The sequence below is a fragment of the Talpa europaea genome (assembly GCF_964194135.1).
Source record: "Talpa europaea genome assembly, chromosome: 10".
Classification (NCBI taxonomy): domain Eukaryota; kingdom Metazoa; phylum Chordata; class Mammalia; order Eulipotyphla; family Talpidae; genus Talpa; species Talpa europaea.
Genome location: NC_140077.1, coordinates 110,282,377 through 110,307,972, shown reverse-complemented (window position 1 = coordinate 110,307,972; position 25,596 = coordinate 110,282,377). Strand labels below are relative to the sequence as shown.

Sequence of the window (25,596 nt, the reverse complement as noted above, 5' to 3'; positions counted from 1 at the left end):
GGAATCAAGTGGAAAATGTAAATCCACATGATATATTCCATAGTGGTGTATTATTTCCTCCTGGTGTTTAGTTTCATTTTGTTTTAGTTAGAACTAAATTGAACTGGATTACACCACTGTTATCAAGCTCGAGGCTAGGGGAAAGGAGAAATATATAAAGTACAGGTCCTAGGACTTAGGAACTGCTTCCTAATCCCTCAGCTTTTTTGCTTCTCGATGTTGTATAGATTTTTCTTAAGCTCGTCCATGGAAGGTAAATATTTTTCCGCAGTTTCTTTCATTTAACAATGGCAGAGATTTACTCTGATTCACAGTTTCATCTGTGGCATTTTTTTAATCCCCTTAAATAAATCTCCCATTTATTTTGCAACTGAATCAAAACAGGAAAACGTTTCCTAGCGTATGTTATATACACTCTTTAGAGTCGACACCCAGCAGACCAGACGGGTGGTTTATGTGTTCTCACTGAAATTATGGGGTTATGTTGAATAAATGTCCCAAGATTTCATTTTTGTATTCTCACCATGCTCTCTTCTTGCCTTTCGCATAAATAATAAAGAAAGAATGAGCTTCTGGCTTAAAGTGTGAGCTATTGTTAGTTGAGCTTGTGTGAAGACTTGACATTGACATAACAAAGATAAAAATTAGTTCAACTTCCATTTCTATCCTCCAACAGGAGGACGGTTTCCAATGTAATTAGTATCACATATTTCTTGGGGAGCAAATTTGGAATTGCAAGTGCAGGTGAATGAATGGGTCTTGTAGGTTTGGGGGTGCCCCTTGCATTCTTCTCTTCCAAACTGATGCAGAGAAAGTGCCTAGTATGTTCCTGCTGGTGATTGAAATATTGTTTGAGCATCTACTATGTAAATTCTGTTCCTTCTTGTTTGTTCTGGGGAACCAAAGTTAGAGAGAAAACTGTTATTTTTAGCCATAGTGCTATCTTACTCAAGCTTTACAATTAGGATGTGAGTATCTCTGACAAGGGAGATGAAGTTATAAAATCAGCCAAGTAAACTTTACTGTGGTGCTTATATGCATATTAAAATTGAATATATCAAGGCATCAAAAACAGGTGGTGTTATTTTGTAGTACCTGGTGAAGGGACAGGACAGGTGACCTTCATTTGAGTCTTTTGATAGAACATATTAATAATTTCCTCACCATTTTTCAGCATTTTGGGGTTATGTTTTATTATACAAAATCTCAGTTTCACCCCAATCTTTTCTATTTCAATATAAATAGACAACAAATTTGTTTATTCATATGTGAACATTTACCTTTTGCTGGATTATGGATAGCCTGTCTTCCTAAACAGATTAACAGAACTTTTCGACTGGGCCCTTGAAATTAAACTTAGTTGATTCAGTGGTTATTACAGGATTTTATTTCTTGTTTTCAAATGACGTTGTTCAATTTATTTTCAAATGAACTCATTCTATACAATTCAGCTGTTTTTTCTTTTAATATGTCTTCTCGGAGCATAGTTAAGTACTTGATAAATTACTTCTTTATTTGCTCACTCCTTTTCCATGAAAATATTGTAACAATCCACACCGTGGCAGATGAGGCTGTCAATCGAGGGAAGAGATGTTGCCATAAGATTTCTTTCCCTGAACATGAATAGAGTTTCTTTCCGCTAGTTCAGGAGTTATGAATATTTTCCCCTAGTCTGCTGAGTAGAAAGAAAAGGATGACCAAGTGTAGTGCCAGCGAGGCACAGAGCAGGTTCTCCATGATCTAGGCAGACAGATAAAGGAGAGTCCTGGAGTCCTTGGTGGCTTTTTCAGGACTTTTATTGAGCTTTTTACATGTAGTTCAGTAACCAGGTACACGGAAGGCAGGTGACCGGGGGGCCAGGAAGCTGGCAGGCCCCCGGTGAATCTTCACTCTTTCTGGGCTCCCTGGCGTTGTTTTGTGGTCTTTATGCTCTGCTATCTCTCTTCTGTCTCTGCTGCTTTTTTCTCTGCCACCTCTGGCATCCCGGTGACGGCACCCTTATATACCCAGCCTCTCAGCCCAGACGTGCCCACTTACACATGCCCACACCCTACTCCAGGTGTCTGCCTTCAGGCACACGTGCAAGACCACAGGTGACGATCCTTGATGCCAGTGGCGGGAGGGTGGAAAAACATGATCACTTCCATTTACCTACATCCAGAAAATACACAGAAGGTCAAGAGCTGACTGTGGTACTTACGGCTCCATGGACTGTAGATACAACTTAATAACTTGGTCTCCTTGGAAAGTGGTCTTGACTCCAAAAAGTACTTCATTATTATCCTGGGAGGGAAAAAACCTGTCCTCCTAAGATTGAAATACATCTTCATTGCCAGTACACTCAAAACTAAAGACTCCTCAAGGCATCTGTAGAGCCTTAGGAAGAGAAAGGGGCTTATTCTTTGACAGGAATCAATCATTTCCTGTCAACATGTGGCCATGAAGTGACATTTGTTTGAATGACATGTGTCCTCAAGACGCATGATTCTGTTCTCATGTGTTTCAACGATTTATCTCCATACATTCACGTAGCTTTGTTACAGAAAAGAATTCCTAAAATGGGAGAGTCAGTGATCATTCTTCTTGGGTGTTTCAGATCCTGTGAAGCCACCTGGCAGCTCCTTACAAGCACCAGCTGATTTACCTTTACCTGTAAGTACAGCACCACTGTCCACTCAAGTGGAGTCATCGTCTGGTGTGCCACCTCCCCCGTATCAGCTCATCAGCTCTCCGCCACACCTAGAAACTCTTGGCCTCCAGGAGGATCCTCAAGACTACCTCTTGCTAATCAACTGTCAAAGCAAGATGCCTGAACCTGCCAGGTAAGAGAGTGTGTGGTGTGTGTGTGTGCATGAGCGCGTGCATATGCGCACATGGGTTCAAGACTCTTATCTATAAAATTTATAGCCCTGATCTGAAGGCTTACAAGAAACCATCTGCATAGACTGACCCTTGGGTTTATATTCCTCCACTCTTGAGTTCTGAGGGTTTTTTTTTTTTTTTTTTTTTGAAGAAACGCGATTTCCACCATCTTGGTCACAGAACACGGCTCCCTGCTAGGCTCTTTGGGAAATATGCCTTCCTGTTTCATGCTCTTTGTTACAGACTCACAGTATTACTTGCTTAACAGATTTCACTGATTTATAAATGGTGATCTTGCTCCATTTCTTATGTGATTGTAAACCAGCCAAGGGTCATCTTTTGTTTCTGAAGAAGGAGAGGAATACCTGCTACTGGAAGATTTTGAAAGCAAAACGATTCCATTGCAGTGAGTGTGTTGTGGTTGCTTTTGAACTGTGTGAGAAATTAATCGTACAGGTAAAATCCCAATACAGCAGATGCTATGGATATACATAATGGTTTTAGTGACATTTGATGCAATCAAATATGTCGTGAAATCCACGCTCTGAAATCTTTGAACGTAGCAGTGAAGCAGAGCTTACCCCAAGCCTTGACTTTAGAAAGCTTTAAGTAGAAAGAAGTAAACGAATGTCAGTGTTTGCCAGAGGCCTTTCCCGTATCCTTGGTTGCCCCATCACAGCCTCTTCTGCCTCCACCTGCCCCTTATCTCGTAATCTGTTGAATACTTTAATGTAGTCCTTGCCATTTGAGGCTGAGCAGTTGGAAGGTCCGAGGTAACAGTGAGAACTGAAAGGCAGCTGCTTTGCTATTTGAAAAAGAAACAAAAAAATTACAATGGGGCTGCCTCTGCCATGAACAGCTATGTGCCAGCTGGCACTGGTCTTGGCGGCAATTTACTACCTGTTGGTACAGACTGGAAGTGGGATGAGCTGTGTGTAGATTGAAAGATGTTATCACAGTTATCAGATACGAAGTTTTATAACAAAAAACTTTTTTCCTGTGGAAAGTGAATGCTACTGGGTTTGGAGCACAGGAAACACTTGTTCAGAGATTTTATGTAGAGTTTGTTAAGACACACAGGATCCTTTCTGTGACTCTGTCCCTACCTGAGCTGATGGAAGCGCCTCACAGACACGCCAAAGATGGATTTCAGTATATTTGTTGTAATGGAATTTTACCTGTAAGAGCAAAAAAAATTTTGTTATAAATCCACAGTAGTGAATAATATCAAATTCTAACTTGATTTTGCTTGTTTGCTGTGAGTAATTAAAATTACACACTGGCAACTTGGTTACCTATACTACTAACGACAGTTTTGTTTTACGGAGATTTACAATTTTTTCGGTATCAACTAGTTAAAAGCCAGCGACTAAACGACAATTTTCAGGACATTGTATTTTGTACCGAGTATGTTTCATCGATTTGATGGTATCACAGCTTTCTTGTTATTGTAAAAATTAGGCCTAGAATCATCCCCTGATATATTTTGTATTTGTATCTTGCAAAAGTGAGTTAAATTACAAATATTTATGAAGTACCTACTATTCCGGGAGATGCTATGAAGGTACGAACTAATTACATGAGGTGCAGTGCCCTCCTGACAGTCACCTTCACAGTTTGCAGGTAAAGTAAAGCTCATGAAGAAATTAAAACATAAGACATTGAGAGTTTCTAGACAGCAGCAAGAGCTGAGAATTTATGGCCATGCACACTCTTGTCCATCCCACCAGACTCAACTCAGAGGTGTGTTCCTCCTGGAAACATCCCTCAGACTTCCAGGTTGGATTAAATGCCACTCTGAATTTGCACAGCATCCTGGTCATGCCTTCTTATCTGTTTGATGACAGAATTGGAAAAGGCTTGAGAATTTCATTTATTATCCATGAAAAGCATAAGCTAATAAGAGCAGGAACTTCGCTTATAACTCATGATACCTCTAGCTTCTTTTAACTTTTTTTTAACTCATGAATTTGAATGAAATGATGTGCAGACTTTCAAATTTGTGTAGTTGGCACCAGCAATTTCTAGAAGGGACAGTGCAGGTGTTCTTTAGATGGAGGGTGAGAATTGTATTTGGACTATATCCGGTATATGGTGGGAAAACATCATTTGTGATTTGAGCTTGAGATCGATTGACTGATTTAAATTAAATTAAGCTTGAGGGAAAGGAGAGGTAGAATGAGCCTGGTGGGAGGCAGGTGATGAGAAGAGCCTGCTTTAGTGAAGGTTGGGTTGGGGGCTGGTAAGACACACGATCAGACGTGGTGGAGTCAGCTTAGCAGTAGCCTCGATGGCAGTGGAGTAGTTCCCACAGCCTGCAGGGACCCTGATAAGGTTTTCTCTGTGCAGGTGAGTGATCTGAAAACCACATTTGAAATCACTGGTCTTAAAGCAGCACTGCAGTGTGGTCCCAGGGATAGGTCAGAAGATGGAGAAACCCGTGGAAATGAGGGCACTTATGAGGGTTCTGGGGTGTAGACCCCAGCAGAGACTTGGACATGAAGTTGGGATGAGAACAGGACAGGAGACTAGAAGCTTGGGTGGGAGGCTTGTCCCCTAATGATGGTGGAGACCAGAAAGAACAAATCCAAGTTCATTTTACTTTGAACTTAGAGTATCTGGATAAAGACATTTCTTTTAAAGGCAGGGTGGGGGGGACCATCCATCGAGGGAGCTCTAGAAGCCAGGTAAGACTGGGGTAACCAAGCAGAAGTGAAGGTGATGGGTTTGAAAGATGAGGTTCAGCGTTTGATGAGAAGATGGATTGTCAATATTCATTGCAAAGTGAAGTTACAAGAATTTCAATGATGTTTGTGGTAAAGGATTAGAGAGCTGGATTCTCTTGTCCATTTGAGGGGGAGAGACAGGAAGAAGGTGACAGTCAGTGAAATAGGAGGTTAATCCATGAGGGAGAAGGAAAATCAGGATCTACATGTCAGCATGGAGTCTCTGATACTGGGGTGGGTGGAGGTGGGGGCTTCAGTGAATAAACACAACACAGATGTCACTAAGAACTCAAGGGCGTGAGCCTGTTGAGAAAACTATCTCGAGTTGTTATTTTAATATTAAGTTCCTCCCAGACTTCGGGCAACACGCAGAGGTGATTAGATATGTAATTTAGCATTAAGGGGTGTGAGTATGCTGCATTCTTAGCTTCATCTTGGCTTATAGCCCAGATTTTGTGATACCATAAGATGCAGGGATTGATAATGTACCCCAAACCTAAAATATACGCTAAAGAGATGCCCCAAGGTTAATTACTGTTTGGAGTTGGTTGCCTCTATAGCTTGTGTTTTCATCCTCTTTAGGGTACTGGCTAAATGTTCATTAAAGAAAGTGAATAGAAAGGAAGCTAGGGAGAGCCTATCAAGTGATAGGCTCCATACTGAATAAATCAATACCAGGTAATCATTAGACTTTTAGTTTTACAGATCAACAGTTTGCCACAGGTGGGCCCAAGCGCAGCGGGCAGGTGCAGCAGTGGTGCGGCCATTAAGCTTCTGCGAGCTCTTCAGAAAAAGGCATTTCCTCATGTCAAACCCCCGACCTTTCTCAGAGTTGTGTCTCTAACGCCAGTGCTTCAGGGATTGTGGTTTTATGTGTGGATTCATTTAACAGGTGGAGTGGGGGGTGTGGGCAGGGACAGGACAGAACTAAGAAGAATGCTTTTTTGGTGGTTTTGTGGTGGTGGTTTCGTTAGCTGCTGTGCAATCATAAAAACCAAAGAACATTCATGCTTTGAAGCTTATGGATCACACATCAAAAAATCGAATGAAAGAAACGATGCATTTTGATCTCTAAGCTATAAGTGCATGTGTGCAAAGGTTGTCTTGTGTCTTCAACATGTTTTCTTGTCATTAACCATCTTTCTTTAGAACACACATGGATTCTGCAAAATCCACGTCTTCTGAGACAGACTGCAACGATAACGTCCCTTCTCATAAAAACCCCACTTCCTCCCAGAGCAAACATGGGGTGAATGGCTTCTTCCAGCAGCAGGTGACATACGACTCACCAGCATCCCGCTCGGCCTCGGTGTCTGTGGACTCCAGCCTGTACAACCTCCCCAGGAGTTATTCCCATGACGTCTTACCAAAGGTGTCTCCGTCAAGTACCGAAGCAGATGGAGAACTCTACGTCTTCAATACCCCGTCTGGGACGTCCAGTGTGGAGGCCCAGATGAGGCATGTATCTATCAGTTACGACATTCCTCCAACACCTGGCAATACCTACCAGATTCCACGGACTTTTCCAGAAGGGACCTTCGGACAGACATCAAAGCTTGACACTATTCCCGATATCCCTCCCCCTCGGCCACCGAAACCGCATCCAGCCCACGACCGGTCCCCTGTGGAAACCTGTAGCATCACACGCACGGCCTCAGACACTGACAGTAGTTACTGCATCCCTAAGGCGGGGATGCCGCCGTCACGTAGTAACACCATCTCCACCGTGGATTTGAACAAACTGCGAAAAGGTCAGCTCCACTTGGCTTCTGCTGTGTTGTCAAGGTTAAGGATAGAAAATCGGGTTTTCTGGATATTTGTTCCCTTAGGCATAAGGTGTCGTAAAATGGGAGGGTGTTGCTGAATTTCCTTTGGCTCTGCAGCAGGTGTGGGCGCAGCGGGTCCAGGAGGGGGCCTGTGCACACAGCCCGCGTCTAGGTGCTTGTTCCCAGACCGGGGAGGAAGGGCTGGACGTGTCCCTCTCTGAAGTGTGGCTTCGCAGGCTTCACTGCAGCAGGGAGAGCACAGCTCGTTCCCGCTCTAAATATCCTGGGTGGGCAGAGCCGTCTTGGGGCAGAGGCGCAGCAAGTGAGTCAGCCCCCCAGGACCCTCTGCTCTTACCCCTTCCTGTATTTGTACGCCCTCCAGCCGTTCCAGTGTCCCCTTTGTTGGGATCCGTTTCCTTCCCTCCCAGATGAGCCATTCTTATGTTGTGTGTAACAGGTGCTACTCAGTCCCCATCACACCTTTCTGCTTTCTGGGTGTTTGTGTTATTTCTCTTTAAGGCTCTGAATCTTCTCCCACAGCTTCTCCCAGCTGCTTCTCTTCTTTCTATGCCATCTCCTGAGCCTGTCAGAAGTTAGAGACAGACCTTGAGGAGAAAAAATGTGGGTTACCCACAGAGTTTCACACAGTCCCAGAGACAGACCACAATGCTTAAACTGCACGTCCACTAACGGCCTTATGCTGACGTTTCTGTAGTCTGTGGTCAAGTTATGTAGTAGTCTTCAAGAAGATAAAGATTAATGCATTGCGAATAGTCCTTCCTTACTGAGTTCAGTACTTATTCAGCCATGCCATTCCCCTTTCTGACTCCCTTCTTGAAGTAACCATCTGCCTACTTATGAATGAGGTATAAGTTAGGCCCAGGGTTATGCAAAAGATAAGAAAATAGAAGTTATTCTTCTCTCCATCTTGAAATAATAATATTTCATCCCAGGTTTGGGCATTCACTCACTGTCGTCATCAGTAATGGTATTGATTAGCCAGCGAGTGAGACTCTGCATTTTCTAGTGGTTAATGTGTGAATTCTGAAGACTGTTCTGTGAGCATCCTTTTAAAAATCTTGTATGTGTGCATGCGAACCTGTGTATATCTGTGTAAAGAGAGAGAATAGTTGATTCCGAATTATTCTAAAAGCTTGGCAAAGATGGGAAAAAATGTTGATAGTTTGTTCTCTGTTTTAGATGCTAGTTCTCAAGACTGCTATGATATTCCACGAACATTTCCAAGTGATAGATCTAGTTCACTTGAAGGCTTCCATAACCACTTCGTAAGTATCATTGACCTTGGCACCATCGAGCGTGTTTCATTGTCAAAACCTTCACACTTACTGCCCTGAGACTAAATGAGATCTTGACCTAAGAGTCCCTCTAGGCTACATGAATAGAAGTGACTTACAATTGTATTTTCCTGCTTGACAGTAGTCATGTTTATTAAAAGAAACATATGTGTGTTTTAGAAAATCAAAAATGTGTTGACAGTGGGAAGTGTATCAAGTGAAGAACTGGATGAAAATTATGTCCCAATGAACCCCAACTCGCCCCCACGACAGCATTCCAGCAGTTTCACCGAACCCATGCAGGAAGCCAACTACGTGCCGATGACTCCGGGGACATTCGATTTTTCCTCATTTGGAATGCAAGTTCCTCCTCCTGCTCATATGGGCTTCCGATCCAGCCCAAAGACCCCTCCCAGAAGGCCAGTTCCTGTAGTAGACTGTGAACCACCCCCTGTGGATCGGAACCTCAAGCCAGACAGAAAAGGTAAGGAGAGCTCAGCTTAAGCTGCCGGGCTGGAGCTGCGTTTGGCTGTCAGTAAATCTCAAGCAGAATTAGGACCAGAAATTTTGGAGCATATCGTGTTACCTTCGTTATCAGCTTGCTAAGTAACGTGGTCTTGCTGCTTATAGATGCTTAATTATTGTATCACACACGGATGTCCAGCTATGATTTTTTTTTTTTTTCAAGTCTCCTGTCTCTCGGGCAGAGTTTACTCACAAGGGTTGGCAAGCAACAGGAGAAAATGAGCAGACACTAGACTGCCCTTGCGCCATTGAAATGCAGTGGTTAGCTGCCCCTTCACAGCCATCCTTTGGTGACTTGGAAAAATAATATAGGCAAATCTGATACATCAAAAGAACCCAGAAATTGCAAGTTTTATCTCTAGATTATCTTGTCATTTTTAAGTTGTATTAGCCCATTTAATTGTTTTTTAAAAAGGAAATTAGAACATTACAGATCAAACCAAATACTTCTGCAACTAAATAGGGTCTTTGGCAGCTTTTTTGTGCCCACCTGTGAGTAGATGCCTTCAAATCAGACTCAGACGATGGTGCCCTTGACATTCTTGTAGGACAGTGAGGGTGCCTGGCTCATCGTCCCTGTTCCATTCGTGTAACAACTTCTTAAAAGTGATTCTGCCTTCGCTCGGGTATAAATAAGGCCTAGTTTATTCTTTCATGCTGGCCCTCCAAAGTAACACTAAATTCGAAGGCAGCATAGCTTGTTAAGATGTCAGTGTGAAGAAGGAACTTCTCAGCCAAATGAGTGATGTGGACCCAAGTTTTTAAAATGTGAGTTTGAGTAGTTAAGACTCAAACAGCCAGCTGTGTCGGAGCAGGCTGTGAGCGTGGTTTAATCCTGACGCCCATGCACGTTCGTGTATGTGGGCTGTGTGATGAGAGGCACTATTGCTGGGGATTTTATAGCACACTTGCATTAGCTTTTTAAAAAGGTGTCACATTTGTGTACATTTTTCATGCACCTGGGCTTAGATCGTTAATATTCTAGTTGAGTTCCAGCTGTGGGCAAGAGACTGAGACTTACCTTAACAAAGTGAGTTTTGCTTCATTTTGCTTTAAGCTCTGTCTTCCATGTGCTGAAGGGGGCCGTGACCGGGCCCCGGGGCAGCCTGGGGACAGCCTCCCAGCAGCTCCCGCTGCAGCTCTGTCCCTGGGAAGGCGTTGCTTCTGCTGTGTCTCCCTCACATCTGTCCTCCTCTGCTGTGTTCTGCTCCGCGGCTTTTGCTCAGCTTCTGCTTTCTGAGCGCTCTGGACTCCCTTCCCCTCAGGGGCCTCCGTTCTGCTCGTGGCTTCTTTTTTCTGGGTCCTCGCAGCCCCCACATCTGTCACTAAATGCCTCCTACACCACCGATTGGTCTTTGTCTTTGCACACCAGGCACAGGACAGAGCATAGATGGCCCGCGGCACCCACCTTCTGGAAACCTGCATAGCATCAGCCTGTGGCCCCAGCAACCAATAGCAGGGCCTTTGGGAGGGAGGGAGGTGGCATCTTAGGAGGAGCATGAGCATCTCAGCCTCTTTATTTGATGACTTTTTTGTTTCCCTTTGTCCCCACTTGTCTTTAAATCTATTTTCGACATCCTTAGTCACTTTCTTCTTTGTGGCAGAATAAGCACAGTTATGTCTGGACATGTATAGATTTATCAGTGAGTTCACAGAGTGCTAGGGATTAAGATACAAGTGTCATGAACTCTTTGAGAGTCTGAAATGTTTATTTTAATGCTAAACTGGTTCTTGGCTTATTTTCCTCTGATCAGTGCATGTTAGATCTCTACATTTTAACCTCAAATATAACAGGTTCACATCTTCAGATCCCAACATAAATTTGGAGGTGGTGTCCTTTGGTTAGGGTACAAAGCTCAAAGTCCTCCCTGCTTGTGCCTTCCTGCCCTTGGGGTCTGCAGACATAGTTTAAAAATTCTCCTTCGAGTTCATATTAATGGTTCCACATAGGAAACGATGCAGTATCAGGAAATCTTTCCATTGACATTTAGACAGGTTTTAAGATCGCAGTGCTGTGCTTTTAGCATCGTAGAATTCATGTACCCTGTATTATATATTATATTGCATATATATTATAATAATATGGTACATGTGTTACACACAGGTGTAGCTAGGCCTCCCTGTGTGTGCAGTGGAAGTGCTATATGCTCCACTTACCAGGGATGAATTGCTGCTTCTCTCCATCAACCTAAAGTGACTGTACACTAGAACAGAACAACAAATGTTCTTGGTCACTTCTGGAGATGGTGCTTAGACTTATAAAAATTAACTGAACCGTTGAAAGACAATCCTGAGCACATTGGCCTGGCTTGCTCATTATTCATTTGGTATCTTTGCTTAGATATAAAATGAACTGAGAATGAAATACCAGACAGAATGAGATATCCATCTAGTTTTTGGCAAAATCAAAGAGAATAGGTTTAGCAAAGCAGTAAAGAAACTACTAAAACCATAAAATTTTAAAAAGGTTTTTGCTTTGCTTTGGTACTGTTCCACTTTTCAAATAAATATGATACAAGAAGGCTTTTAACATTGCAGGGAAAACTTTGTCAGCTCACTTTGGAAGATAAATACATTTTAAAACCCCACTTTACATCTCAAAGCAAAGATCATCTTGAACAACTTGAACTGTAGAATAATCGTCCTCTTTGCTCATGAATTTCTTCTAATGGATAGTATCAGATGTGACTGTTTATTTCAAATTGTGTGACGTCAGAGAGAGCACTCAATCTGTTGTTATTCTGGCGAACTCCTAATAAGTAAGGCTAATTCTATCAAATATGACTTAATTAGTGTCAAATCCCAGTATAGCTAGTTCAATACCCAATTTCTGTGATTGTCTTCTTTGGATGGGTCTGCAGCAAATGAGTGACATTCTAGCCTTGTTTACACCCCCAATTATAGATGTCAGCTGCTATAGTTTGTAGGACAGATGAGTTTTTCAAATACTTCTAAGTAATCGAGGCTGCAAAAATACATAGATTTCCTGATCACTTAGGTTTAATGTATTTCTGGAGCCCTTTACCCATCCCTCCCCTACTGTCTCTGTCACTCTAGTATTTGTTGTGAACCGAGGTTTATTTAAATTAATGGAGGAGAAACACTATCTGGACAGATTAAATATTAGGAAAGCAGGTAAGTCCTTGGAAATGCACACCAAATTATGTTTGGATTGCTTCAATCAAAAAGTTCATATTTTAATAGAAAGTAGTTTTGTCAAGTTTGGGACATCTTTAGAATGATTGCAGCTTCTCATTTCATAAATCTACCTTATTTCATCGATGCACTTATCTTGTCCTCTCCCCACCCCAAACTGTCTCCTTCTGATATAACGGAGCAGCTGTTTGAGACTCTCGTGCTGTTTTTAGGTTTGGTTTGATTTGGTTTGGTCTGTTCCTGGCTTTGTGCAATAGTTCTGGCCACTGTTGTTTTAGTCAACAACACATGGTGACTTGGTGCTTGGCATGTGCATTGGTTTGGCTAAAGTGTCTTCCACCTGGCTCATCACTTTGGTGTAAGGAGCATCTGGAACATCTATCCTTGGAGCTTCCGTAAGTGGATCCTTCAGACATATTTTCTCTGAACGTTTTTAAGAGATCATCTACAGAAGTTTTTGAATGTGATGAAAAAGTACCATGTTTTTCAAGACGTACTTTTATCCTGTAATAAATGTTTGGAAGAGAGCTGAAAGATGCCAAGTCTAACCGGCTTAATAAACAGGTATTAAAGTTTGAAGCTGAAAACAGATTTCTGGTTGGGTATCGCAGCGTCAGGGAATCAGGGTAAGGGGTGCACGTTCATTGCATAGTCTTCACACGTGCTTGTGTCCTCCGAAATAGCCTCAGCCTTCTAGTGAATTGGCGTTACTATGTTTTTCTTTATACAGTGAGACCTTAAATTGAATATAGAAGATTTTCAGGATGCCGCCTTGATGACATTTTTGAATTAACAGAGAATAATAATGTTGTGAATTATTTTTCTTCTTTCCTGATTTTTGTGACGCCTACTGGAAATAGTAAACCTTTGAAAGAGTAAATCATGTAGGCTGAGTTAGTCTTGTCATATGGGAAGTAAATGTTTCACATTAAGCTGAATTTTTACAGGCAGGGCCTATTCAAACAATGCTGAGTGGTATACAGACTTTCCAGAAAGGGCTGCCTAGGTGAAGCCTGACCTCACAGGGTGGTCTTGGCCATATTTGGAATCACCAGCAACACTCAGTCGCCCTTTACTCCCTTTTAAAGTAGAAACAAGTTATGATACTGATCAGATTCAACACGACCATGTTTAAGAGAGAGGGTGGCCGATGTACCCAGACTTGATGCCTGCCCTGATGGGTCGGCCATACCTCTGCGTGGCCTTGGGTCTCCAGACACAAGGGAGAGGATGTCACCTCCGAAAGAAGCTCACCTCCGCAGCTCGGAGGTGGGAAAGTAAACACATTATCATAGTTGGCCTGGCAGGGCTGTGGCTGAGGTAAGCTCTTGGCACTCTCGGTGAAGCTCCCCGGAGGAAAGTCTGAGAGGTTGAGTGCGATTAAATGATGGCAGAGGAGGGGAACACCAAGGGCTGGGCAGTCAGCGGGCAGGCAGCCGAGTGGGCCTCTTTGAACAGAATGGAGAGGGACTGACTCAGTCATGCAGAGGCGCAGGGAGGGAGAAGTGTGTAGAGGGAGGGTGCCAGACGCCTTGCAGGTGCCTGCTGGCCTGGGTCAGGATCCATGCTAATGAGCTTGCACTCTGCCCTGAGCATACCATTAAAAGGTTTCTGCAGGCAGAGAATACACTCTAATCCCCTAGAAAGCTCATTCTGAGATTTAAGGAAACCATAGAAAAAAAAAATTAATTCTTTAAGGTAAAATATTATAAAATCATACTTCTTACAGCAGCTTCCACAGAGAGTACTTGGCCCACTTTTCCAAATCTGGACTTTTCACTGGACTTTTCAGTGCCACTGGGACATGGCAGTGGTTGAATGAGAAGTCAGTGACGGCAACTGCACTTCTGCTTTCAAACACTAAAGTTAAGGCCAGACAACATGCAGGCCCAGGACCTCGAGCCTGATGCTTGCCAAAATGATGTCATTGAGTAGCCAGGGGAAACTGTGGGTCTTAGTTTTGATCCTGGGTTAATAAACCTTGTCGGTTCCACCTGCTTCTCTAGAAGGACTTTGGTCAGGAGGTACTGGAATAGTGACATGAAGGTTTTTAAAATTCCTGCCTCGAATGAAGAAGGTAATTATAGGGAAGTAGACCTTAGGTCTTCATAAGATGCCAAACCTCCAAGAAAAGATGTACTTGGAATCTGAGGGGGGTTCTGATTTTTTTCATTTGATCCAGTTCTGTAGACATGTTAGAAAAATAACTAACATGGCACATGTGTTTCCTCCCTTCCCACAAATCAAGCTAACAACTAACCAAGCTGGTGACCCCAATATCACCCGACGCCCTTTCTTAACACCTGGCTTATACATTGTCGCATGTGGCTTCCTTCTTCCCCATGTACTGAGCATGAATACACCGCAAAATGGGAATATTCTCTACAAACTTGTTAATGCTTTTGAGATGTAACATGTTAACATTCCTGCTTAGAGCTCTGTTGCTTTTTTTTTCTTTTTTAAAAAATCCATTTTTTTCCAATTAAAAAACAACTATTAAGTGAGTCTTCTTTTTACCAATTAGGTCAGAGTCCTAAAATTTTAAGACCCAAACCCCAAGGTTTAGAGCGAACTGATTCACAAACCGTAGGGGACTTTCCGACAAGAAGAAAGGGTATGTACGTTAGTAATGCATGCTGGATGGGGCTTTGGGAGTTTATTTTGTGATTTTTTTTTTCTTAAAAAGTAAAGGACAACAGCCTTAAATGCTACTGCTGTTGTAAATAAAGCATCCCAGCATGTTATTTCTAAAACAAGTGCTCCCCATAATATACACCGAGATCTAGCTGTTATGCCATGAACAGCAGCATGCTAAATATTTGATAATATATGTTTAGTCTTGCCCTTCTGTGTTATTCGTTGAACCTTTCAAACATCAATCCATTGTTTGCTTTAAGCTTGTGGACTGCTTATGAGTTCCGATTGTCGCTTGTATTTGTGTGTGATGTGTGTATCCTATCCTGACACAGAAAACAGAATCTTTCCCATAGATGAGTTATTTTATGCTGTGACTTAGAGTTTGACAGTTAAACTGCTGTTCGTCTTGGGATTTCAGAAAAGTTGAACATACCAGTTAAGTACTTTCAGTCAACTTATTACTCAGTACATGTCCATTTAAGGGCTTCGATGAGCAAAGTTATTTCAACTTGAATTTAAATAAGTACATCTGGTCTTCAGAAAATTACTTTGAGTTTTTTGTATTTGCCTTGACAAAAATAGTGATAAGCTTCAGTGAATGTTCCTGGTCCTTGGAAGTGACCACCTATTTTATAGTTTGATGGTAATTATAGTAGTTGGTTAAAATTACACATCTGTGAACAAAGACCAAAAGGAAATTTGAAAAAGTGAACATTTTTCTTTAGAACGGCTGAATGGAATACAGCTAAGATATTTATCTGCTGTGTTTTTAATCGTCTCCTTTAAAATACAGTGAATATTAACAAGCAATGTTGTTTCAATTCTCATTCATAAATTTCTGAAAAATGCGTCAGTCTTTACAGAAAGGGCTGAGAATATAGTTTATACTAGTTAATAATTATCTACCATAAATATGCAAAGATCCCTTATAAACAATACTAATAAAGATACTGGCATTTGTTCTTACTAATTTGGTAAAGGATGCTGTTGATTAAATTAAACTAAAAACTTGAGATGATTAATTATGGCCTTTTCTCTGAGCTGAGTTTGAAGATGAAATTATTGTTTTAATTTGTTTGCTTCTAGGTTAACAGAAATTAACTTAAGGGATTTCATCATTAATTTTTTTTCAGCTTTTATTTTTGATAAACTTGTATTTAATACTTTTTATGCATAATTTTTATATATAGTAGTACAATTGATGCTTTGATATTGAAGAAAAGGAGTGTTTTTACTTAAATCTCCATATGTGAGGATAAAATGAGTGAAAAAATAAAGTAAGGAAATAATAAATACTGTATGTCAAGTACTCTTTAAGGAATGGGATCACATTACTCTTAGGTAGTTTACATTATAAAACATTTACTTATATAAGAAAGCTGCATGTTGTAATGGAGCTTTGGGATTTGATTAAGCAATCATGAACATCTGATTTAGCTTTTGCTGTGAATTATTCTATTATTTATTATTATTTTAACTTTGTGATCATGGTCCAGCCCCACAACCCTTTTGGCTCTTATTTTGTGTGTGACACTCTGGCCTTCACTGTCTTCTGGCTCTAACCCATATGTAGAGATAAACCAGAGGGGATCTTGTTCATTCTCCAGATTTCTTTACACTAAAATATCTTTCTCTCTCTTTATTTCAGTCAAGCCAGCACCTTTAGAAATTAAACCCTTTCCGGAATGGGAAGAATTACAAGCCCCGATTAGATCTCCCATCACCAGGAGTTTTGCTCGAGAGTAAGTCTTTGTTTAAAGTACGTAGCTTTATTATTCACACCGATGGAAAAGGCCTAAAACAGTGGTTCTCAAAGGATGGTCTGGGGAGCCGCCACTCTGGTTCTTAGAAGTCAGAACTATTTTCATTAAGATAATCTCCTTAGCCTTTTCACTCTCTTCTCATGAGGTTACACTGGAGTTTCCCAGAGACCACATAGTAGTTGATGATGTTGTGACAACTAGTAGAATGGATGTATCTGTATACTCTTGTGTTTTAAATGCTTGCTATTCATTTATAACATGGTAAATAATCATAGATATAACTCACAGAAACAAGAGTTCTTTGGGGTGCACTGTAATTTTTAAGAGCGTTCATAAGACCAAAAGTTTCTGAGAACTACTGATCTGGAAAATTGGAGAAATTTCTTGATTAAAGATTATGTAATCAACATTTATCTAGACTTGGATATAAGAGTGAGAAGACTCTGTGAAGTTATAAACCTGTAATGAAGATGTGTTCATATTTTGTGTGTACATATACCATAGGAATCCTTAAATCTTTCTATATCCATGACTGTCCACTTACCCCCAGCTCACTAGCAGTCATCTTTCTTGTGTTTTACACAAGATGATTGGATGCCCCAGGTACCATTGTTTACAAATAATAGGTGTGCATTTGAATGTGCTTGATCAGTTGTGTTATGATATGTGTACAATAAATGATCGTAAACCTCAATGAGCATGTCTGAATGCATGTCAAAGCTCTCTCATGTTGTTTTGCAAATGACCTTAGAAGTTTTGTCAGGATTATATTTGTGTTGTAAAGGTGGTTTCTGTATCAGCTCCTCCAGGTTCCCCCTGTCCCCCCGGCCTGACTCTGTGCACAGCACGACTTCCAGCAGCGACTCGCACGACAGCGAGGAGAACTATGTCCCCATGAATCCAAACCTGTCCAGTGAAGACTCGGTACGTAAAGTCTTCTTAACTGTCTTCCTGAGCAGCCCTTCCTGGCACTCACCCTGGAGGCTTTTTTCCATTCTATAAATCTGGTCTTTCCAGCTTTCATTATATACTTAAGGAAAAGGTAGAAGGCCACTTTTTGTTTTTCATTGAGGTGACTTGGTTCACAACACTGTATACAATTTAGGGCAATTGGTTCAATCTTCAGATGTAGGTCACCATACCCAAAACCAAAGCCCCCCCTAATCCTTCACCACAGTCTGCAGGTGTCCTCCCACCTCTGCTCCCCACCCCACACTCTCCCTCTGGTAGCCTCAGCTCTACACTCAGATTTCTAGGATTTGTCTTGGTTTAGTTTTGTCTGTTGTTCTGTTTCTCCCTACTTTTTTTTTTAAAAACACTTTTTTTAAAGATTTATTTATGCATGCAAGAGTTGGGGTGCAGGCCAGAGATGTGGGGGTGGAGGGGTGAGAGGATTCACCAGAGACAGAGCAGGGAACAGAACAGGCAGACTAACTGAAATACACTGCTGAGGGGAGCAGCAGGCGAGGCAGGAGAGGTCTGCTGCACCAAGTGGGTATCTCCCTGGCCGGGGATCGAACTTGTGCTGCAGTGGCTGTGGATTGCTTCATAGTGCACTGTTTAACCCCTTGCACCACCAGGGAGGCCCTGCTTCTCTCTATTTTTTAAAGCGCTATTCCAAAATAGTATGGTAAAGTCCAACATGGGTAAATATGCTGGGTGTAAATATCCATACGCCACTTCACATAGAAAGTCAATGTGTCTTTCTGTCTCCTGCTGCTGCTACATCAGGTTCATCCCAGCTGACTCTTCCTTAGAAAAGAAGGTCAGAGGGCCTCCCTGGTGGCGCAAGGGGTTAAGATACAGCACTGTGAAGCTATCTGCAGCCACTGCAGCATGAATTCGATCCCCGGCCAGGGAGGTGACCCACATGGCACAGCAGACCTCTCCTGACTCACCCTCTGCTCCCCTCAGCAGTGTATTTCATCAGTCTGCCTGTTCTGTTCCCCACTCTGTCTCTGGTGAATCCTCCACCCCACACCTCTGGCCTGCACCCCAGCTCTTGTATACATAAATAAATAAATTTTAAAAAAAATAAGAAAGAAAACCAGGTCAGAGTGATCATGTGATGTCCCAAAGCCTTTGGAGCTTGGTGTCAGGATGAGGGAACATGGGCATTTTTACAGGACCTGGTGTGTGCTGGGGCTGATGGTGTCAGTGAAGAAATAGACTCAGAAGTGGAGACAGGATCCGATCCAACGCGGCCCCAAAGCACAGGCAGGATGGTCTGGGCACAGAACTGTCTGCGCACAGGATGTGGGGGAGCAGGGGGTCTGCCGAATCAGCAACTGGGTTGCTACTCTGGTTTATATAGAGAGCTGCAATCCAGCATTTGTGACCTGAAGCGTTGAAGTGACCCCTGAAATCGAGTGATGGTGAGGCTGTACTCCAGTAACATCAACAATAGGTTTGATGATTTGCCTCTTTTTAAAAGAATTTTAGGAAAACAAAACACTTTTTTTTTTAATTCAAAGAATACTTAGAGGAACTTCTAGAAACTTAGGGTTCTAAACTATTTTGGGAACATGCCAAATTTAAGGCTAGAACAGAGGCAGGCTGTTCCTTGTTGGGATTGTATCAAGAATAAAGTTTTCCTTTAGGAAGGAGGAGCCAGAGGGAGGGCCACAAATTTTAACATTTTAGTGATGAAAAAATGTCCAGTTCTACTAATAATTAGACAGAAAGCAGTTCCGAGAAACTCCAGAATGGCTTCCTGAGGTGCGGCATGCACGTGCTACCTGCAAGGCGCCCTTCGTGTCCCTGGGCCGTGCTCATGAGAGAAATTCCAGGCGTGGGTCCTTTTGTCTATCACCTTGGAACACAGAATGCACACACACACACACACACACTCCTGCGTGATTTTTTTTATGTGAGAATGAAGCATGGAATCATTTGGAGACAAAAATTTCAGTTTTTAACTGAACTAGAGAGCAGGGGCTGTGCCACATGAGCATCCACACCTATTTCCACATTTCATGCCCTGCATGAATTTATCCTCCTCCTTTCTGTAAATGTTTTAGTAGCGTTGTTGATAAATGCGATCTAAAAATCTGTTCCGCAGGGCCTCCCTGGTGGTGCAGGGGTAAAAGTCTCAGCGCTATCAAGCTATCGCCCAGCCTCTGCAGCATGAGTTTGATCCCCGGCCAGGGAGGTGACCCACATGGCGCAGCAGACCTCTCCTGTCTTGCTGATGCTCCCCTCAGCAGTGTATTTTAGTAGATGCACCTGTTCTGCTCCCCACTCTGCCCCTGGTGAATCCTCTCACCCCCAGCACCACTGGCCTGTACCCCAATTCTTGTATTCATAAATAAATAAAATAAATCTTTAAAAATCTGTTCCCCAAAATTGAAAGTCAAAAACCACATTAATAGAAATCTGTCTCTCCACCTGGACTGTCGCGTTCAGTCACGCAGGTTACTCACTCGGAGGAGACTGAAAGTCCAGAGTGTGCAGCGAGCATGGCAATGGCCGTGTGCTGGGGAGTGTGCACCAGGCAGCAGCAAATATAACAGACTCAGTGGAACTAGATTTAAGCAGTTTGCAAATGGGTTTGTCCTTCATGACAAGTACAAATGTTTGACTTTTTACATCATTTTTATTTTCTTCCAAAGGAAATAAGATGTGGGTGAAAATCTCCATATCAAGCAGTTTGCCTGTGGGAAGCCAGAGACACTTATCAATGGGGTTGAGAGCGCCCAGGCTTGGAAACAAGTCATTTGTTGGGACACACCTAGAAGACTCGTAGTTCTGGGAGAGGGTCTGTGTTCCTGTCGTCCATTCCTTTTTATTCATTGTCAAATTCCTACTTGCCTGTTTCTTTTTCATTTTTCTATTCTGAGCTTTTCCTTCTTGTTTATAAAACAGCTCTCTTTTCTCTCTTTTTTTTTTTCCTTCAGTCTTTTTTTAGAGAGTCGTCCCTCTGTTACACAATTCCTGCTAGGACAGAAGGGTTCAGGCTAAGAAGACCAAGGAAATTAAGTGATAAAAATTCCAGATGGTTGAAACAAAATAGACTTTGCCAATAGAATAACTATTCACAGCCTTCAGCTAGTGTGCTGATTCTAAACTAATTTTAGTGTAAAGGCCTTTAACAAAATATGGAATTTAAACATTTATGTGAAAGCAAGGCATGTAACGATTCTGTAGTTACTACAGTTGAGTAAAGATAGCACTGAGATAATGTTCAGATTATGCTGTCAAGTGAACGGTGGTGTGATGTCTTAGTTTCCACCAGGTTTAACTTTTGAAACAACTTTGAGCTTGCTCTAAGCTAAGTTTTATTCAGTTTTTAAAATATTAGTTCTTTTCCCCATCCTAAAAGATTATTTAATTTTCTAAGCAGACATTTCTTCAAGCTACATCCTATTGAAATAAATATTTAGTCTTCAGTCGCCAACAAGATAAGTATTATGTATCACGACTGTCTGAGAGTTGGTTTTGTTTTCCAATACTTCCAGAATCTTTTTGGCAGTAACAGCCTCGACGGAGGAAGCAGCCCTATGATCAAGCCCAAAGGAGACAAGCAAGTGGAATACCTAGATCTTGATTTAGATTCTGGGAAATCCACACCACCACGTAAGGTAAGTGAACAGCGTTCAATGACGTTGTAACTCTGAAGAATCCTATCTCCTTTGGGGGAGTTTTTTTAGTGCGGTTAATTTATATTTAGGAAAGGCTACAATTTAAGCTATTTCATAACCACAAGTTAGAAAGTTATGGAGCACCTCCCTGGTGGACTAGGGGTTAAGTCTCAGCGCCATCACTTTGCTAAGGCATGAGTTTGATCCGCAGCCAAGGAGCTGACCCACAGGCTCAGCAGACCTCTCCGCCCGCCCCTCAGCAGTGTATTTCAGTAGATCCACCTGTTCTGCTCCCCACTCTGTCTCTGGTGTATCCTCTCACCTGCCCGCACCTCTGGCCTATACCCTAGTTCTATGCAAAAATAAATGAATAAAATCTTTTTCTAAAAAAAAGAAAAGTTATGGAGACTAGTACATTTTTTCTTCTCTAGCAGAACGTGGAAGTGCTCTGTCTTCCCTGCTCTCCTAGTGGTCGCCATTGCAAAGCTTCCTTCACAAATTCTAAAGTCAGTCAGTGTCTTTACTCTTTTTCCCGTGTTAGTTCAAATTATTCCCCTCTGATTTATGTGCTATTTTTATCCAAAATTTTAGTTTTTTCTTTTTGTTAAACCCACAGAGATAGTAGTAGTAGTAGCAATATTCTGTTTTAACTCTATAGATGATGTTGTTTTACATTTTCCTACATGTTCAAAACTTCTCTTTTTACTCATTCCTTCTTGTATCTTAAACCTGCCTTTTGTAATCATTTTCTTTCCTCCTAAAATACCTCCTTTGGACGTCCTTTTTGTGGAGGTCCATTCCTGGTAAATGCAGTTTTTGTTGAACTGAAATGTCTTTATTTTGCCCTTGGTTTTGAAAAAGAATTTTGTTGAGTTGACAGTTCTTGTTGGACAATCATATTCTCTCAACACATAGAAAATACTGTTCTGTTATTGTCTGGCGTCTGTTGTTCTGGCCGAACGGCATGGGTCAGTCTAAGCCTTTGTCTTTTCTAAGATCTTTTCTGGATCCTTGGTTTTCTGCAGGTCACAATGGTGTGTCTACACATCTAGACTTGGATTCTATTTATTTTCTCTGCTTTATTTTTGGATTCATACTTTTTGTCAATTCTGGAAAAGTCATAATCATTATCTCTCTAAATTTGGCTCCTCTATCGATCTTATGATTGTCTCTTGAGGCTTCTAGCTAGATATTGGTGTGCTGTTCTCTGCTTTCCACACCGCTTCTCACTCTTCCATGTTTCTGTTTGATTTTCTTTGTTCTTAATTGCTTTAGTTCCTTCACCAATCTCAGCCCTCTCAATCCTTCTGTTTAATTAATATTTCAATTAGGGGGCCTTCCTGGTGGCGCAAGGGGTTAAGGCACAATCTGTGACGCTGTCCACAGCCTCTGCAGCCTGAGTTCGATTCCGTGCCGGCCAGCGACCAACCCACATGGCGCAGCAGACCTCTTCTGCCTCACCCGCTGCTCCCCTCAGCAGTGTATTTCATCAGTCTGCCTGTTCTGTTCCCCACTCTGTCTCTGGTGAATCCCCTCACCTCCCCCCACGCTTCTGGCCTGTACCTCAGCTCTTGTATGCATAAATAAATCTTTTAAAAAATTAATATTTCAATTATTTTATTTTTCATTTCTAAAATGAAGTTTTGTTTCTCTTTTTTCAAATATGTCTGGCTGGCTTTAATAGCTTCTTCTTCCTTATTATTTTATTCCTTTTATTTAGTTTTTTTCTAATTCCTTAAACATTATCTATATATAAACAGTACTGTGTATGCACTAATTTTGGTAGCTAAAGTCTGTGAAAGTCTGACTCTGTGTGATTGTTTCTGTTAACCCAGATTCTTGAGTGCTTGTTTCCTTGTGTTTTGTTTTTTTTTAAGATTTATTTATTTATGCATAGAAGAGCTGGGGTGTAGGCCAGAGGTCCGGGGGCAGGGGTAAGAGGACTTACCAGAGACAGAGGGGGGAGCAGAATGGGCAGATGGACTGAAATACACTGCTGAGAGGAGCAGCGGGCGAGACAGGAGAGGTCTGCTGCACCATGTGGGTCAGCTCCTCTGCTGGGGATCGAACTCATGTGCAGTGGCTGCCAATAGCTTCATAGTGCCAAGACTTAACCCCCTGCACCACCAGGGAGGCCCACATGCAATAATTTTAAGTGCAAAAGAAAAGCCCTTTACAATTAGGAGGGAGTCAGCAATGTAAAATTGAAGTAACGGTATGTTTTTGTGACCCAGTAGATTTCCCAGAGTACGCACAGCACGTGTGTGTGTGTGTGTGTGTGTGTGTTTTAAGACTGAATTTCGCTCAGAAGTACATCTATTTATATGGGACTTTAAGGTTCGTTTCCTTAACTTTTTAGCAAAAGAGCAGTGGTTCGGGCAGCAGCGTGGCCGATGAGCGGGTGGATTACGTCGTGGTAGACCAACAGAAGACCCTGGCCCTGAAGAGCACCCGGGAAGCCTGGACGGACGGGAGGCAGTCCACGGAGTCCGAAACACCCACCAAGAGCGTCAAGTGAAAACACTGCTTTGTTGGCTTGAACAAAAGAGAACTCACTTGTAAAGATGAATCCCGTTTGACCGAAGATGGCTCGAGACATCTACTCCAGGCAGATCCTCGACCAAGAGGCGTGGACTGTCCAAGAAGTCTCCAGGCATAATCAAATAATCCGACTGTCAATGGTGCTTTGTGGTATCTGAACAATTCATCATATGTAAATAACGTGGGAAAATAGTATTGCGTGGCTCCCAGAGGAAGCATTTGTTCCATAGTTAACACACTTGTAGTATTACTGTATTGATGCACTTTTTCATTTAAAACATTGGTTTTCTCAAATGTACCTTAACATAGTTCCTTTGGGAGTTCTTGTTTTTCCTCACACTACTCCATATAACGAGTTAACTAAGCTACTTTTAGTTTGGGAAATTGCTCTTTAACTACAGCCTAACACCATTAAGAGGAGAAGTAGAGACTCAGTTGACATGTCCACCTGAAACCTCAGGTGGTGACCGTTAGCTTGTCAGCTAGAGTGCGGTCCACTTCCTTCATTGCCTTCCAAAATGCCGACGATAATATATGTACTGGTGTCAGGAGCTACTCCTCTGCTTCATGTACATTTAATTTTCAATGGTAGAACTTTGTTCCATGTTGTCAATTCCAGTTTTTTTGGTTCATTGAGTGAAGATTCTGCCGGCTTACACCTCAGAAGACAGAATTATGCTATGGAGTAAGCCTGCACGTCACTGGGGGCATGCAGTGGTGACATGCTCTCACACTTGTTAAACTGTATTAAGCTTTACATTTTTGGCAAAATGTAGATTATATAACTAATCAGGTACGTACCAGGCACTGATGTGCTAATAATACACTGATCAGGTTTAGGCAATGAGCTTTAGTTTGTTCTTGTTAGTCCTAATGTTGGTTTCCAGTTTGGAATTAATGATACAGTTGACACTCACTGTTAGTTATAGCAACATACTGTGATTTTTTAATTAGGCAGTAATTCAGATTTATTACTCTTAAGAATGAAATTCTATCTTTTGACACCATAGTGCCCTTTCTATGATTTTTTTTTAACTTTACTTAATATTCTTCTTGGCCTTATATTTAAATCCCTATGCAATTAATATTTTATATCTGCATTAAAAAAATAGATGTCATATAAGTGATTCTCGTATGTAGCACCTGTTGCTTTTCCAGTAAAAGAACTAAGAGTTTTGTACTGTGATTTGTAGTCACTGCCCCATTCAAGAACTATTGGCACTTATTATAATGTGAAATCTTAGTGTCTTGGACTTCTTCCAACCAGATTTCCAAAACCACGAGAGGGATTATAGGATTCTGTCCCATCTGTAACATGGTCCCGTGACATGGACGTCAGGACCACAAATTAGATATAGTGAGGCTACAGCTATATTTATCTTGGCTTCACAATGTGATTTCAAAAGCAGGTATGACTGGTTGTTTTTTTGACAAAGTTACGATCTCTTATGTTGATTTGAGACTTACTAACAGATTTTGGAGGGGGCATGGATGTAGGATACCCACAGGTGAGGTGGGACCCGTCCGTGCAGACCCTAACTGTTGCCTAACCACACACAGGTGCCCTGATTTCTGGCCCTGGGCCTTAATGCTGTGCCTAATCCATGTAATGGGTTGATCACCCCAAACCACAAACTAAAAATGTTCCTCATGAGATAAATTGTAGACTAGTAACATTTGATGCTTTTAAATGTTTGCTTCTTTTTAAACAAAAACTGAAACCCAGAAGTGAATTTTGAGGTGGA

The 25,596-nt window shown here is 41.8% G+C and overlaps 1 protein-coding gene across 3 annotated transcripts in view; it reads left to right on the top strand.

Moving 5' to 3' along the window:
• GAB1 (GRB2 associated binding protein 1) overlaps positions 1-23,828 on the top strand; it is a gene marked incomplete at both ends in the record, with an annotated part of 99,672 nt that extends 75,844 nt beyond the window's left edge. For 2 of the 3 annotated variants that reach the window (XM_084244961.1, XM_084244962.1), the window contains 8 exons: positions 2,597-2,822; positions 6,738-7,339; positions 8,555-8,640; positions 8,830-9,133; positions 16,616-16,709; positions 17,531-17,654; positions 21,188-21,310; positions 23,670-23,828. In XM_084244961.1, coding sequence (XP_084101087.1) covers positions 2,597-2,822; positions 6,738-7,339; positions 8,555-8,640; positions 8,830-9,133; positions 16,616-16,709; positions 17,531-17,654; positions 21,188-21,310; positions 23,670-23,828 — 1,718 coding nt within the window. Of the gene's footprint in view, positions 1-2,596; positions 2,823-6,737; positions 7,340-8,554; positions 8,641-8,829; positions 9,134-14,854; positions 14,945-16,615; positions 16,710-17,530; positions 17,655-21,187; positions 21,311-23,669 lie in introns of all 3 variants that reach the window. The other variant, XM_084244960.1, reaches the window with a different exon arrangement.
• Between the last annotated feature and the right edge of the window lie 1,768 nt (positions 23,829-25,596).